This window comes from Dipodomys merriami, unplaced genomic scaffold (genome assembly GCF_024711535.1).
Source record: "Dipodomys merriami isolate MVZ:Mamm:240054 unplaced genomic scaffold, mDipMer1.0.p SCAF_1, whole genome shotgun sequence".
Lineage (NCBI taxonomy): Eukaryota > Metazoa > Chordata > Mammalia > Rodentia > Heteromyidae > Dipodomys > Dipodomys merriami.
In genome coordinates, this window is record NW_027202270.1 from 30,850,650 (window position 1) to 30,868,594 (window position 17,945).

At 40.4% G+C, this 17,945-nt stretch overlaps 1 protein-coding gene across 1 annotated transcript in view; it reads right to left on the bottom strand.

Annotated features, from left to right (window-relative positions):
- Window positions 1–17,945, bottom strand: part of LOC138832559 (cyclin-dependent kinase 15-like) — an 86,407-nt gene that overhangs the window by 25,469 nt on the left and 42,993 nt on the right. Inside the window, exon 10 of the mRNA XM_070030798.1 lies at window positions 14,226–14,289. Within this exon, the coding sequence (XP_069886899.1) occupies window positions 14,226–14,289 (64 nt within the window). The remainder of the gene's footprint in view (window positions 1–14,225; window positions 14,290–17,945) is intronic.

A 17,945-nucleotide genomic window follows, 5' to 3' on the forward strand; every position in this document is an offset into this window, starting at 1 on the left:
ACACCCTTTCAAGAGGAGACTGTTTCTCTGGCTTCAATAGCCTCTAAAAATAATAGGCCTTGAGGTAGCTTGTTTTCCTGCTCTTTCCAAAGACAGTAGTAAATCATTTTTCCTCTATCTCTTCCCTCTACAGTTCTCTTTAGAAGATGTCTCATTTAAGTTCAATTGGGATTTGGGAAAGGAAAAGCAAAGGAAACTTGCAAAAGAAACTAATAAAAGCAGCATATTTAAATTTCTAAAGTAAATGGAGTAAAGTTAAAATGAGAACTGCGTTGCTATAGCAAATGATAATCCATTTTTTCATACATGTTTAATAGAACTCATTTCACAATTCACTCCAGTTTAAGAATCTTAGTCAACAGAGAATTGTTGGCTGGTTGATTAAACATCACTGGGGCATTCTGAGTCTCAGCTCAGGGTAAAACATTTTCCAGTTACTATAGTCTTGCCACAGCTGCCCTAGGGTTATCTTATAGTGTGGTCTACTGAACTATACCTCTGGAATTTCCTGAATACAATACATTCTTGAGATACCATATATTTATATAGTTGATAATGTTGTTAGCCTTGTTTCACTATCTCAAGCAGTAACTTTAAAAGTGTACCACACACATTTGTAGTTTCTTTTCTCCTTCCTGTGCCTCACCCAACCCAAATGCTAGCCCCCTATGTCTCCAAACTGCTGATCAGAAGCTTCTTTAGACTTTGGCTCCAAGGGTCTTGACAAGACTTTATGTTTCTCGGTGCGCATCATCAGCACTTTGGAACGTAGTGTTCTCAGGGACCAGGCTCCTTGGCATTTGAAGCTGGCCTTCCAACTCAGATTTGTGGCCTGTCACTTTTGTAACCCTGCATCACCCAAAACTTTCTGTTGTTCTGAGACATTATCCTTAGAAACCTGTTTCTCAGGCTCAGAAGAGGAAGGAGAGACTAGACATCACTCCTGGAGAATGGAGAGTGAAGAGAGAGGACATAGCCTCTTATAGGGAGCACCATGGTTAATGTCTGTCTACCAAAGGGTGTCTGACTTTAGTCAGGCTTTTTAGTGTTAATCATATTTAATGATACATCATTTAACATTTGTCACTTTCTTGTAGGCTCTGTAAGTATTCTAGGGCCACCGCAGGTGGGCCCTTAAGAATAACACTAAGAATACACACAACTGGCACAAAATAGTATTCTGTGATATTGTTGTTATGATTGTTTGTTTTTCTGCAGTCTATCTGGCTGTTCCTTCTTAGCGTCTGAAGATTCATTTGGGAGGATGATTATTTTTTTGGAGTGGAGGGAGGGGACGGGTGTTAATACTGATCCTGCAGGATTCAGTACTGTCTTTTCTTCTTTCTCTATACCCTTCCTTGGGGGATTAAATTCATAGCTGGGGCTTTGGTGCTAACTTTAAACAAATTACTCCCAATTCTGTATTTCTAGATTAGAACCTTATAATCACAAGCTGTACTTCAAAATTGCTTTTCTTATATTTCCATCTGACTCCAAATGAAAGACCTTATAGTAACGACTATACTATTACCTTCCCCATAAATTGATTCCTTTCCTTTTTTATTTATTGAAGTAAATGGTGCTACCTTACCCAGGAAAATCTAATCAGTTATAACTTCTCATGGACTTTTCCTTGTAGATGCTTTAGATTTACCTTCTCCTCTCCTTCCTCATTATTACTGCTCTAGTGGAGACATCCTAATTAGGTTGTCTCCAATATAAAGTGTTGCCACATTGCTTCCAGTCTCTACCACCAATTCAATTCTGCATATAGTCTTCTAGACAATTTTTTCTAAAAGTTAAATCATTTCCTTATTTATTTATTTATTTTTTGGGGGGTCCAGTCGTGGGGCCTGAACTCTGGGCCTGGGCGCTGTCCCTCAGCTCTTCAGCTCAAGGCTAGAGCCCTTACCACTTGAGTCACAGCACAACTTTTAGCTTTTTTCTTTTTTGCTTATGTGGTGCTAAGGAATCGAACCCAGGGCCTCATGCATGCAAGGCAAGTGCTCTAACACTGAGCCACCTTCCCAGCCCTCATTTCCCTATTTAAAAACCATCTGATGTCTTCTCTTGGCTAGTAGGACAATTTCCAAACCCTTAGGAGGATGACCTGGCACTTGTCAATGTGGTCCTTGTTCACAATTCCAGCATTTTCTCCAGAGATGGCTCTCTGTCAAGTCAATATTCTAAATGCCCTGTACAATCAATGTGATTGATTGATTAGCAGATACTTAGTTTTTCTACTCTTCTGCATGTAATTCCTTTATTTGGGACATCCTTTTCCTCTTGCTCACCTGGAGAAAGCCATCTTCCTCCAGTTAATCTTTCTCTGAGTCATTGTGGAGATTCCGTTTATGTCTTGTTCTCTCAAAACCATCCCCAAGTTCCCAAAGTCAAGGGCAACTTCCACCAAGGTCCCTAAAGGTCTTCTGGGATGCTGTTATAATATATTTTTCAGACTGTGTGACTGAATTATTTTTCCATCTAGACTATATTGGTTGAGAGCAGGAATCCATGCTAGATTTCTCTTTTAATTCTCTAGTTCTAGAACTTAACATTTAATGAATGTTTGTTGAATGAGTGAGAAAAGTTGATGTTTGAATAAAAAATAAAAATAACACAAATTTACTACATACACCTTACTCTTAAAATGTTAGGTAACTCAAGAGATCCCACTTGTGTCCGTCCATCTCTTTTACAGAGCTGGCATAAGACACTGGTCCTGACAGTGGAACACAGCCCTGCCTCTGCTTTGAGCCGTTCCCTGGCATGTGCTACCTCTGGGAACTGGGAAAGTCCATTGAAGGATTTTCCTTTGTTTTTAATTTTTTTAAACACTTAAAGAGCATTTATTTAATTTTAATTGACAAATAGGCAGAGTTTCCTATTAGAAAGCAAGATTTTAGCTACTTCCCTCACACTTTTTCCTCATCTTAATTACTTTAAGATCATCTACTCCCCCTCTATAAAAACTAATAATTGCCACCAAATAAATTAAAGATGAGCAAACTAAAAATAAATATGGAAACTAGAAGAAACTATTAATGAAGATCAAAGTGGGCTGTGTATCTAAATTAATTTCACTGACTGATGCAGGGGATGGGTTAATAAAGATGTTAATAGGACCTCCCCAGGAGCTTGCGGCAGTGCTGTCCAATGACACAGTAATGAGCCCCGTCGCAGTTTATACATTCTGTGATTGCTGGTGGCTTCATTAGCTGTAGCAAGGGAGGAATGCTGGGGTCCCAGGGCAGCGCTGATGTCACAATCCACAAACACATTTCCAAGTGCACAGACTGGAAAATAAAGTCTGTGAAAAGACAAAGTAATTTGGAATTGGACTTGGAAAAATATCATTCTCTTGTCTCCAATGTATGGCATTGGTTAAATGACCAAATCACTGTATTTGCTGCTTGATTAGTTAAGGTGACGTGGAATTTTATTTTATTTATTTATTTTTTTTCGGCCGTGGGGCTTGAACTCTGGGCCTGGGCGCTGTCCCTCAGCTCTTACAGCTCAAGGCGAGCGCTCTACCACTTGAGCTACAGCGCCACTTCCAGTTTTCTGGTGGTTTATTGGAGATAGGAGTCTCATGGTCTTTCCTGCCCGGGCTGGCTTTGAACCGCGATCCTCAGATCTCAGCCTCCTGAGTAGCTAGGATTACAGGCGTGAGCCACCAGCGCCCAGCGGTGATGTGGAATTTTGCTATGAGCACTACTTTGAAGCCCAACAGGTATAGATAGTCTGAGTCACTCCCTTACTGGCTGGGTGACTCGAGAACACACACACACACACACATACACACACACACACACACACACACATCTGCACATATGTGTGTATGTATATATCTTTTTCTCTATAGATATTTCTAGAGGCAGAGCTAGATGTCTCAAACTTAGTTTCAACTCTCCTGAGTAAAGAGTAGATATTCATATTGTATCTATCATAAGATAGATGTGACTTCAAGTAAACTGCTATAGGCAAAGTGACTCTAACAGGTAGTGCTCAAGGAATTGTAATTATTACCTGGAGGCATAGTGCTTAGACATCTAGAGCAGTTTAGGTGTGGGAAACAGTAGGGACCCCTGGAAACCACTTAGGTATTTGAAAACAGAGTCATTTCTTACAATGTGGGAATCTAAGGAATATTTAGGCCCAAACAAGCAAAATGATAAGTAAATTCTGGTGCCATAGGGCATGTCTGATGTCTAGGAGGCCAAGATTTCTAAGGAGCTAAATATAAAGAAACAGAGGTAGCATCAGTATTCCCACACCTGTCATTGGGCCTGCACCACAGTGAGCCACTGAGTAGCTGAACTACTATACTACATTTCAAAAAAAAGAAAAAGAAAAGAAAGAAGAAAGAAAGAAAGAAAGAAAGAAAGAAAGAAAGAAAGAAAGAAAGAAAGAAAGAAAGAAAGAAAAGGATGAAGGAAGGAAGGAAGAAAGGAAGAAAGAAAAGAAAGGTAGGAAGGCTAACTTTGAGCATCTACTAAAAGCTAGGCAACCATAGCTGGGTGCCAGTGGCTCATACCTGTAATCCTAGCTACTCAGGAAGCTGAGATGAAGATCACAGTTAGAAACTTGTCTGGGACAGAAAAGTTCATGAGACTCTTATCTCTAGTTAATCACCAAAAAGCTGGAAGTAGAGCCCTAGTCTTAAGCAAAAACGTTCAAGGACAGTGTGCAGGCCCAGTGTTCAAGCCCCATGACTGACCAAGCAGTGGATGCCCTTAATTAATGCCTCTCTTACCATTTTTTCCCCAAGTGTAATCCACCAAATAACTCCTTCAGCTAATGTAATCAAGTTGATAGTGAAGTAGGCACTATCTATGATTATGTTCACAGAAGACACAGAGATTTGCTCAGAATCCTTTGAGCCAAAGCATAATAGTTCCTTAACATCCCAATGGGGAAAAGGCTGATTTTAGATTTCATTCTTCCCCTGTTCCTTAGTGGTACAAGGCCTTCACACTGGATGTAAAGTCAAAACAAAACATTCCAAGAGTGAGACTTCACATTGATCCATTGCTCTAGAGCCACTATTCCAGCCTTGTTATTTCTTGCTTCCACCTGGTGGCCGAAAGTTGAAAAAGCAAGCACGCCAAAAATCAACTGGGCATGGGCAGGACCCGTGGGCCCTCTGTGGGCCCTCTGAGCCCCTCTGGTGGGGCTTTTTGTACTGTTTTCCCGCCTTTTGATTCCCTCCAGCTTTCTCTAGTGGAAAAGTCATGTGAGATGTTCTTTCCTGGGACAGAAAGGACTGGGATAATCCCAGATGCTTCCCTGCAGCTGAACTCATGTCACCAATCAGGCATGATTTTCAGCAGATATTTCTTAAAAAGTTGGAAGTCCTCTGTGGACGCGATTCCTTCTCTATGGGAACAGGCATCAAAGAGACAGGAGTAAAATGCTTTGCACGCACATCAGGAACTAATTGCCAATTTGGCAAATGCATTGACTAATGTCATGCACTGTTATTTCTAAATCCTCTCCTGTCCTTGACCCCCAGTATCTTGATGTAAACTTGGAACCATTAGTGGAGTAGGATAAACTCTTCTGGTGCCTCAAATGGAATTGAGAGGGATTTAAACTCAGCGCTTTTGAGCGGTGGAATGAACTCAGCAGTACATTAATGCTAGGATTTGAGCTCACGCAGCGTGAGCGCTTTCAAAAACCGTGTTTAAGGAAGCAAACAGAGCCACGACAGACCCTTTCAGGAGAGCAAAAGAAGTTTGAAGAAACAATCAATGACACGTTAAACTCCACAACTGGGCTGCAATCATGTGGGCAAAAAAAAAAAAAAAGGTTCTCTTTATCACAGGATCTTTGCATCTAATGAGATGGTGACTGGACACCTCCAGTGGAGTAAGGCTCCCGTTTACTTTAGCTGAGACATGTCCAAATATTTAGCTGATTCTCTGAAAAGCCCTACATGATTCTGTAGCAAATGGGTTTTTAAGGTATGATCTTATCAGCTCTCCATTGCCTTTGGGAAACCTATTTAAAGGGGATTTAGAAAAAGAAAAATCAGAAATATATTGTGCTCAACAGCACACATGTTTAACTTTTTTGTTCCCTCCAGAACTTTTTGTTTTGTTTTGTTTGTGCCAGTCTTGGAGGTCAAACTCAGCGCCTGGGCACTGTCCCTGAGCTCTTTTTGCTCAAGGCTAGCGTTCTACCATTTGAGCCACAGCTCCACTTCTGGCTTTCTGGTAGTTGATTGGAGGTAAGAGTCTCAGGCATTTGAACCTCAATCTTCAGAGCTCAGCCTCTTAAGAAGCTAGGATTATAGGCATGAGCCCCTGACACTGTCTTCAGCTTAACTATTTTAATGGTCTTCAGATACCAAGTTTAGGACCAATACCTTGCCAGTTGATAGTTTATCTTCCTTGGATCTAGCTACTGCATTTACAATTGTCTTTCCTCAGAGTTCCAATGGTGAACCCCACATGGTGGTTAGACATGTCCTCTGCTTAGTTGGTCCCTAAATGTCTGAGGCTCAGATGGTAGTTGCCCTAAATGTATTTTCTTGGGAACAGACAGTGAAGATAAGAAGGCTGAAGGAAGTATTTCTATAGTAATCCACTATTTAAATTCCCACAACTTCCTGTCCTAGCAAATCTCAGCCAAGGTGAACGTCAGTTTGCTCGAAACTTCTAGGATCTTCTGTGCTATGAACCCACTCCATCCTAGTTGGCCATGAAATAGAACTTTAACCTTTTCAAGCTCTCGGAATAGTCGAACCTCCTCCAAGGTTTTTCGGCTTGCTTCCTAGGGTAGTTTACCAAGGCTCACCAAAATTTTCCCCTCCCTCACCTCAGCAGGTCAGCACAGCCCCGGTCCCTAGGCGGTTTGATTAATGGGTCTTGGTTAATTGTGTGAAAGATGGCAGCCCTTTTGCAAGTGTGACCAGTTTATTGTTCAGCCAATCACAGGCATCTCAGTTAGCATGTAAAAAGGGGGAGTGATTCGGAGGGGGGAAGGGGAGTGTTCTGGCAACTAAGTCAAAGGAGCATTTTGGGGGGTCACAGAGCAACACCCACTTGTTTGAGGGTATGTTACTATGCTCTGCTAAACCTGTAAACCGCATGCTCAAAGCACTTTTTTTTTCTCTTCCCTCTGTTTTCAAGCTTTTTTTCTCCCTCCCCTCCATAGTGCAAGCAAGCAAGACACTGGCTACTCTATGGATGGAGTTCACGTCCCAGGGTTTTTAATATTTCACTTTTATATTTCGGTTAGAGAATGATCCTGCTGAGAGTCTGGGAATCTGGGCTCGTCAGAACCCCTCACTGACACTTGGATATATTGCTCTGAAAGCTATCCCAGGAGAAAAGATTAAACAAAAAAAAGCCTACTTTTCAAAGCCTACTTCTCAATCTGCCCACATCAAAATAAGACAACTGGCCCTTTGAAGTAGAGGACACAGTTCTCAGACAGTTTGCTTCAAGTGGGGAGTGAAGGGGAAGGAAAGAAAGGAGGGAAGGAAGGAAGAAAGGAAGGAAGGAAGGAAGGAAGGAAGGAAGGAAGGAAGGAAGGAAGGAAGGAGACAGATTTTAAAATGATACACCACTCTCACCATCCTAGGTTTAATCGGACACAAAAGTCTGCATTGATGGCTAGAAAGCCTGCAGCCTGCTCAGCAGAGCACCAAGAAAACTGGTAACGCGTGGGAGAAGCCTGACAGTAGAGTTAGCACTGGGTGATTTCTTTTTGTTTCTTTTTTCTTTTTTTGGGGGGTGGGGGTGGGGTGGGGTGTGATGGGGGGGGTGTCCTGGGGTGTGAACTCAGGGTCTAGGTGCTGTCTCTGCTGAGCTTTTTTTTTTTTTTTTTTTTTTGTCAGTCATGGGGCTTGAACTCCAGGCTTGGACGCTGTCCCTGACTCTTCAGCTCAAGGCTAGCACTCTACCGCATGAGCCACAGTGTCACTTCCAGTTTTCTGGTGGTTTATTGGAGATAAGAGTCTCATGGACTTTCCTGCCCAGGCTGGCTTTGAACCCTGATCCTCAGATCTCAGCCTCCTGATTAGCTAGGGTTATAGCTGTGAGCCATCTGTGCCTGGCTTCTGAGCTTCTTTTGATCAAGGCTAGCACTCTATCACCCCATTACCAGCATTCTCTAAGTACTGACTTGGAGATAAGAATCTCTTAGACTTTCCTGCCCAGGCTTCAACCTGTGATCCTCAGATCTCAGCCTCCTGAGTAGCTAGGATTACAGGTGTGAGCCACCAGCACCAGCTGTCTATGAGCTTTCGTGCTCAAGACTAGTGCTCTCCCACTTAAGCTCTACTTCCAGATATTTTTTGTGGTTTATTGGAGATAAAAGTCTCATGGACTTTCCTGCCTAGGATGGCTTTAGAGAGTTATCCTCAGATCTCAGCCTCCTGAGTAACTAGTATTACATGTGTGAGCCTCTGGTGCCCAGCTAGCACTGGGTGATTTTTAAAACCTGTAGGAACAGAGCCTGTATTGTTTTTGCAGACATAGTCTAGACAAAGCCTAGAAATGGTGGAGTGGATGTTGATGGGCTTTGATAGTTTTCCCACGCCCAGAGCAATGGGGCTTCCTCAAACTGGTTGGATAAAGATATGTAAGGAACTAAACAGCACAGAACAATCCAATTTTTAAGATGGGCAAATGAATAGACATTTCTCCAAAAGCATACATATGGCCACTAAGTACATGAAAAATGTTCAGTATCACTAATCATCAAAAAATGCAAATCAAAACCATAATTAGCTGTCACCTAGGTAGTTAGAATGGATTTTATTTTAAAAAAGACAAAAATGATAAGTACTCGCAAGAATGAGGAAAGGGGGGAAGTCTCATATATACTGGTGGGGATGTAAATTAGCACAGGCATTAAAGAAAACAGTTGGGTGGTTCTTCAAAAAAGCTAGGATTAATCCTGGAGTAAGTGGCTTATGCCTGTAATCCTAGCTACTCAGGAAAGTGAGATCTGGGGATTATAGTTCAAAGCCAGGTTAGGCAAGAAAGTCCATGATATTTTTTTCCTCTAATTAACTACCAAAAAAAAAAAAAAGTTAGAAGTGGACCTGTGGTTCAAGTGGTAGTGTACTAACTCTGAGCAAAAGAGCTCAGGGACAGTGTCTAGGTTCAAGCCCCAGGACCTGAACAGAACGAAACCCAAAACAACAACAAAAGAAATCCCAAATACTAAAACTAGAATTATGCTATGATCCCCCAATCCCACTACTGCATATGTAGCCAAAGAAACAAAACCAGCATACCATATAGACATCTGCACTTACATGTCTATAGTAGTACCACAATAACTAAGACATGGAATCCATCTAGATATCCATTAACAGAAGAAGATGAAGAACTGTGATACAGCCAGGCATCAGTGGCTCATGCCTATACTCCTAGCTGCTCATGAAGCTCCAAAGTCAGCCCAACCAGGAAGGTCCATAAGACTTATCTCCAATCAACTACCAAAAAAGCCCAAAGTGGAGCTGTAGTTCAAATGATAGTTCAGGGACAGCACTCAGGCCCTGAGTTCAAGCCCCAGGACTCGCATACATATGCACACACATACACACACACACACACACACACACACACACACACACACACACACGAAAAGAAAACATGATACACACAGAAATACTATTTAGTCATAGAAAAATGAAATTCTATCATTTGCAGTAATGTGGATGGAACTGGGATAAGTCAGTGAAGTGAATCAGGCACAGAAATACACACAAATTTTGATGTGTGAAAGCTAAAAAACTTGGTCTCCTAGAAGTAGAGGAGAGAGTTGTGGTTATCAGCATCTGGAAAGTGTGAGGAGGAGAGCAGGTCAAAGAAGATGTTTAATGGGTACAGAGGAAGTTAGAAGGAATAATTCATTTCTGGGCGGAGGTATAGAGTGGTAGAGTGCATTCTTAGGACATTCAAGATGCTGGATTCAGTTTCAGCATTGCAAAAAAAAGGTATCAAGAGGAATAATTTCTCATGTTCTATAGCTCAGCAGGATAACTTCAATTGGTAACAACTAACTGAACATTTCAGAATAACTATTAGATCACTGGGATATAGTTGAGTGGATGAGCACTTGCCTAGCACATGTGAGGCCCTGGGTTCAATCCTCAACATCCCCAAAACAAAAACAACAAAATAGCAAATGGAGAGGATTTCTAATGCTCCCAGCACAGAGGAATAATATGCTAACTGATTTGGTTATTACACATTACATATACGGACTGAAATATGACACTGTACTCTATAAATATGTACAATTATATGTTAGTTTTTAAATGTACAATTACATTACATTAATGTCCAATGTCCAATGTTAATTGTGCTGGCTGAATGTGAAGTTGGGAGCTTTATTACTACTTGGAATGAGAAGGACAGGAATGGAATCTTGTCCAGAATGGTGTTAGCATAGTTCTCCTCTATGACAATTTTCTGGCTCCCATCACCTCTTCTGTTCCCCTTAAATGATTAAAGTTCAAGTGTGTAGCAGCATCAGCAGCAGCAACTCTGAAATGGGGGTAGGGGAAGCTCAAAAGGGACTTACTGATTCATATAAAGGGAGGCTCCTGGAAGAGATCTTGATGACCCATTAAGACAGTGCTTAGGCTTGCGTTATTAATATAGTCTGATATTGAGCCCAAGATATGCCAGACGCTGAAGATTTGCAGCAGCAGGGTTAGACATCTTGGCTGTGGCTAAAGTTACAACTCCCTTCTTTCCATAAGCTTAGCCTCACCCATAGTCTTGAGCTTCCCAAGCCAATGGAAGCCGCACTCACAAATGAGTACCCAGGTAACAAGGAGAGTGGGTACAAGAGTAGAGAGTCCAAACCCAAGTTCTAGAGACCCACAAACATAGCACATCCTTCTGTGTTGCGCTACACCCTGTGTAGCACCTAGCAGGTAATTGCTTAGAAAAGTTGACTTCTCTGAATTAAACACTTACTAGAAAAATAACACAAAATGTGAGCCTTCTTGGTGCTAAGCCTGGAGAATTTCTTTGTAAATAAAAATGGCATATTGCTTGGACTTGGCAGAACAATGAAAAATGTAGAAATTTTCTATTTTATTGGAGCCTTGTTACCCTATTTCACACAGAAGTTACAGGGAAACATTTCGGCTAAGTTTCTGTTATTTTCATCAAGATGTTCTATGATTGCCAGGACCTACTTAAAATCCAAATGGGTGAAGTTTGGGAAAACAGCATATGATAATCATGGAAGCTTCATATTTACAGCATCTAGAATGTTTCCTGTGACCCTAAATTTTTGTTCCCATAGGTGGTAGGAAAGTGAGGAAAGTAAAAGGACCAATGTTTACCTGGATGGAGAATTGGGTGGAGGGGAAAAAGCATAGGCAGGATAGAAAGATGAGAGCCAGGTTCTGGAAACCATGGTAACTGGAGATGGACTATTGCATTTTGAACCACATTCTCCACAAAAGGCTTTTCCTTTTTCTCTCAATTTCACAGCAAACAGAAAAGGTACTGTTCTAAGCTCTCTGGCTGGGACAACATTTTCCTTATTGTGTTAAATTCAAGCAAAATAGTAAGAAATGGTAAACCATTGTAAGTGAACAAAAAATATAATCATTCATAAAACAGTCGAAAGGATTTTAGTCTGCTGTTAGTTAGTTTGTTTGTTTTCTTTTTGTCAGTCATGGGGCTTGAACTCTGAGCCTGGGCACTGTCCCTCAGCACTTCAGCCCAAGGCTAGTGCTCTACCACTTGAGCCACAGTGCCACTTCTGGCTTTTTCTGTTTATTCCTCATGTGCTGAGGAATTGAACCCAGGGCCTCATGCCTTCAAGGCAAGCACTCTACAACTGAGCCACCTTCCCAGCCCAGTCTGTTGTTAGTTTTATGTAGGATTTAAAAGTAGTAGATGTTATATTACTGCCTCTTATATCTGTTGTTTTCTCCTTCTTCCTTCCTTTCCTTTCTTTTATTTATTTATTTATATTGTGAAAATACTGTACAGAGGGGTTACAATTACATGGGCAAGATAATGAGTACATTTCTTATCAAGCATTGTAGCCTCCTCCTTTGTTTCCCCTTCCCATCCCTTCCCATCCTCCCCCTGTCCCCCCACAATCCTCCCCGCCCCCCCTTTCCTTTCTTTAACTAATGGTCTTGGGGCTTGAACTCAGGGCTTGGACACTGTCTCTGAGCTTTTTTTTACTCAAGGCTAATGCTGTACCACTTGAGCTACAACTCTACTTCCAACTTGTGTGTGTGTGTGTGTGTGTGCTTAATTAGAGATAAGAGTGTCACAGATTTTACTTCCTAGGCTGGCTTCAAACGGTGATCCTCAGATCTCAGCCTCCTGAGTAGCTAGGATTACAGGCGTGAGCCACCAGTGCCTGGCCCATTTCTCCTTCTTTGACAATCGTACTATGTAACTTAGGCTGGCTTTAAAATCTATATATACAAGCCTCAGCCTACTATGTATATAAGTGACATGAGCCGCTATGCCTAGCCTTTTGTTCTCTTCTTCCTCTTTTTTTTTCTTTTTCTTTTTGTTAGTTGTGGGGCTTGAACTCAGGGCCTGGGTACTGTCCCTGAACCTTTTTGCCCAAGGCTAATGCTCTACCACTTTGAGCCACAGAGCCATTTCCAGTTTTCTGGTGATTAATTGGAGATAAGAGGCTCCTTGACTTCGCTGTTTGGCCTGGCTTCAAACCTTGGTCCTCAGATCTCAGCCTCCTGAGTAGCTAAGATTACCGGTGTGAGCCACTGGCACTTCCTGGGATCTTTTCTTCTTTGATCACTTTTTACTTTCCCTCTAATATTTTGCTCTCAGGAAACCATGTTACTCACATACAGTTGTTTGTAATAACTCAACACTTTGTAATACCAACAACTTGAGAAGGTTTTGGATTTAATAATGGATGAGAAAAGAAAATAAAGACTAGAAAAATCTGACGAAGCACATTCATCTTAATCTTGTCCTCCTCAGTACACATCTACTCCCCATTAATCCTATTAATGGCAGTATAGCTTGGATATAGCTTTTAATTGATCCTCTACTTTTTGATATTGTCATTTACCCTGCCTTACTGCTTATCTCCTCTCTTCTGATTCAACATCCTTTAAATGATTTCTGGGTAATCTGAATCACTTGGTATGACTTCATGACTACTTTTTTGTTTTCATGGATAAGACTTTTTCTTGTTATTCTTTTTGATAATGGGACTTGAACTCGGGCCCTGGGCACTGTCTCTGAGCTCTTTTGCTCAAGGCTAGCACTCTACCAAATTGAGCTACAGCTCCACTTCTGGTTTTCTGGTGTTAATTAGGATTACAGGTGTGACACTTTTTTTTTTTTTTTAATATATGTGTGGTATTGCCATTTGAATTCAGGGCTTGATACTTGTTAGGCAAGAGCTCTACAACTGAACCATGCTCCCAGACCGACAGAGACATTTCAAACACCTCCAACTCTTATGCAGTCAGTTTTGTAGGACAAAATGAACAAGTGTTGGGTCTAGAAGCAATGGATGAATTCTTAATAAGTATAATCTAGAGGCATCATACATGGTTTGTCCTAGGTCTAGCAAGGCTCTAACTGCTCTCTGTTCTTTAGCTTTCCTCCCTGCCCCTCCAGTACTTTGTAAGTTCAATAACCTGGCAAGTCAAATCAATGATAGTCAAGGGGCACAAAAAGTGAGGTCATGCCAGGCACTGGTGGCTCACGCCTATAATCCTAGCTACTCAGGAGGCTGAGATCTGAGACTCGCAGTTCAAAGTCAGCTCAGGCAGGAAAGTCCCTGAGATTTATTTCCAATTAACCACCAGAAAACCAGAAGTGGAGCTGTTTCTCAAAGTGGTAGACTGTTAGCCTTAAGCAAAAGAACTCAGAGACAATGCCTAGGCTCTGAGTTCAAGCCCCACAAACCACCACCACCACCAACAAAAAGCTATACCATGTCCTCACTCAAGGATTTAAAATCATATTGTTCCTTTGAACTACTGGGTATTAGAAATGGCTGTGAAACTCATGGTAACAATAATTCCAAATGACTTTTTAGCTTGCTACTTGTGTTTCACAGTCTCAACTACTATTTTAATACCTTTCTCATAAAAGGGTGAGTCAGGAAATACAGGAATCTAGAAATCTCATTTTTGCTGTTATGTTCACAATACAAGATAGACACTCTATGTAACCAATGCTCTCTTGTCATTGCTGATCTTCACCATATTCAAAACCTTGGATCAATATTACCTGGATTGTAGTTAGGTAGCTTGGAGACTCCAGGCCAAGTATCCTCTGTAGGGACACCCAACACCTGTATAAAATCACAGAAAAATGAAGGAAGATGAGGAAGGGAAAGAAAACTAGGTATGGAGCAGAAACAAAGATTAAAAAGGGCAGATGAACGAAGGAGGAGGACAGAGGAAGGTGTCACCAGACACCAGCTGATATACATGAGAAAGAAATTTTAGTGTTTCTGATCTTTAGTTTATTGGACAATCTCGAGCATATCCCTATGAGCCTATGCTCACTGACTGGCTTGTTATCTTGAGGCAGATTACACAGCCTGGCTGAAAGCCTTTCGCATCTGCAAATTGTCATGCGTGAGGATCCATGAGGATCAGGGTTGGCAGCTAGGGATATAGAAAAGCAGCAGTGGCTGTCCCTTCGGCCTTACATCCTGTCACCACAAGCATATTGACCGTAGAGACACTTGACAGCTTAAATCATACCTCAGGATGACCATTCAGCTGTTCCTCCGTGTGCTCAAATTAAAAAGGATTCAGATTACTGACCTCTGGGCAGTGGAATGCTAGCAAAAAAAAAAATCATTACAAATTTATCTCTAGTCCCTTCTACAAATTCCATCTCTTCTCTTTGTTTTCTCTGTGCTTAGCACCTTAGAATATGGTATTTGATGTTTCACTGGTGGATTGTAATGGCAACCCCCATTGACCCATGCTTTTGGTGACCAAATTGAAACTTAGTTTTTCATGAAGAAGTTATATGGAAAGAAAAATGTCTTTGAAAATAGGAAGCCAAAGCAGAGTTTGGATGGAGCTGTCACTGGGGCATTATTCTTTTAAGATAATCATAAAAGCCCGGAACCAATTACACAGGGAGTCTGTTTTGTGAAATAAAGCACAAATAGCTTTCATTTCATGACTACCATATAGTGCTTCTGCACGGTGCTGAACAAAGATGTTTCAAGTTTTATGGTAGGAAGTTAATTGCCTAATAATGGCTAAATATATAATCAGTGAGGAATCTAGGATCTTAAATCGATCCATTTGCTGCCTAGGACTCTGGCTGAGAAATATGCTTCTGGAAGCCCATGAAGCTTGTCCACAAACAAAAGACATTAAAGTGCTATTTTTGTCACATATAATAATAAAATCATACCACCCAGTAAAATCTTCTTGCTTTGATCCATTCTCTAAACAAACTGGAAAGTCACTGAGAGGATTATAGGCTTTTCCTATTGACCACCCTGAGCCAGAGGGAACTCTGACAAACTAGGAATCCACTTTGAAAAACCAACGGGACTAATTCTTCTTTTGTAGGAGAGCACAGCTCATTCTGCTTTCTCAAGCTACCATCTTATGTATTTGCACAGATGTATTTGTGAATGGGTGAGTGTGAGGCATGGCTACCCATTCATTTGTTGGTTGGCAAATCCCAATGGAAAGAGAAACAAAATAATGAAAAAATAAAGGAAATAAGTATATTTTCTCTAAGGTGAAAGTTATCAAACTTGTTGGTTACTTTGTATTATGTTTAACTAATGCCAACAAAAATGGATACTAAACTTTTGGGACAGTCTTATGCTCAAAGCCTCAAGGTTAAGCTTTTAGAAATTAAACAAAATTTCAATGTATTTTTAATGGAAATTTGATGATCAGTTTCCATTTGGAAGTTATAGAATTCTTTTTCACTTCAGACAATTACTACTAAAGCTTCCCTTCCCTTTCTAAGAAACTGAAGACCAAACATTGTTGATTTAATCCCATGAGGACTCTTTCAGAACAGCTAGTGAGTTCTGTATCTTAGACCATAGTGGCTATAGAAGCTGTCCACTGCCTTTGCTGAAATGGAAACTAATGGCATTTGGACTGATAGATTTAAAATTGGAATAGTTTATTCTCAGTTTTGAACTGAGTCCAAAATTATTTGACCAAAAAAACCCAGTTAACTGCAAATTTACATTTTAAAAATTGGCCACAAATCTATTATCTATTACATAGATACCTATTACATAGATATAAATACATGTATGAGTGCACACAGAGGAGATAGATGATCAAATACTCAAGGGGAAGTGGCTCAAGTGGTAGAACATCTGCCTAGCAAACATGAGTCTCAAAGTGCAAACCTCACTAACTGTGGTTAGATGTTGGAAAATTTAGAATAGACTTATTTATTTCAAAGAAGCAATTCCTGCATGAAGTGCCATGAGACCTCAAAATAAATTTCATATTTTTATCTGTGTAGACCACATTTAGTAAAACTCAAACTCAGGAATGATTTGTAATCTGCTTAATTTTCTAGTTTAGTTCACAGGCAACAAAAGTGAACATAGACAAACGGGACTGCATAAAACTAAAAAGATTTTATACAAAAAAAAATAGTAGAGTATGGAGACAACCTATGGAATATTTCCAAACTATGAATCTGATAAGAAATTCATATCCAAAATTTGTAAGAAACTCTAAAGAACTGTATAGGAAGAAAATAAATCACATGGACTTCAATACAAATTTCTCAAAAGAAGATATGCAAATGAAAAAATGTTTAAAATCAATACTATCAGAGAATTGTAGGTTAGAACAACAATTAGTTATAATTAACAGCACAGAAATATCAACTCTTTCCCATTGGAATGATCACAATAAAAAAGATGAAATGTAATTTTGTACTGTTGGTGAAAATGTATGTTAGAAAAGCCATTAAAAGAAAAAGTCTGAGTGCCAGTGGCTCATGCCTGTAATCTTAGCTACTCATGAGGATGAGATCCAAGGATCACAATTTAAAGCCAGCTAGAATAGGAAAGTCTATAAGACTCTTATTTCCAAATAAGCATCCAAAAGCCAGAAATGAAGCTGTGGCTCAAGTGGGGCATTAACTTTGTACAAAAAAGCCCAGGGACAGCACCTAGCTCTGATTTCAGGCCCACGACCAGCCCACACAAAAATAATGAACTAACTCTCTAAGTAATAAACAAAAGAGAAAGAAAAAAAAAAAGAGAAACCAACCTGTGGGGTTAGAGGCATGGCTCAGGTGGTAGAGTGCCAGCCAATAAGTCAAAGTGTCAGATAACAAGTTTGAGTCCTGGTCTCAGACAAACAAACAAACAAACAGTGATTAAGGAAGTACGTAAGTTCTTTCAAAATGAAACAACCCTATAACCTAGAAATCCCACTACTGAGTATACACCCAAAAACATGAAGTGAGGACATAGAGGGGACATTTATAATCTTGCATTTATTGCAGCATTAGTCACAAGATATGGAACTAACAAGTATCCATCAACATAAAAATAATGTGGCACATTATCCATAATGGTATAGCATCCAGGCTTAAAAGGGAATCTTGTCATTTGTGGCAATATGGAGAACACCGTTAAGACATTATGTAAAATAAAATAAGCCAGACACAGAAGCAATGAATACTTTATGACCTCACAGGTACAGCCTAAAGAAGCTGAACTCACTGAAGTATAATAGTGGTTACCCCAGACTAAAGGAAAGGGGAACTGGGGAAATGTTGGTTGAAGGATACAAAATTTCAGGGAGATAGGAGAAATAAGTTCAAGAGACCTGTTGAACAACAAGGTGATGATTATGTATTGCATTATTGAAAATTGCTGAGTAGATTTTAAGATGTCTTATGGGTAAGGGCAGATAAGTATGTGAAGTGATGTATATATTAATTGGCTTGGCTTGGCCAAATCCACAATGTTTATTTAAAACA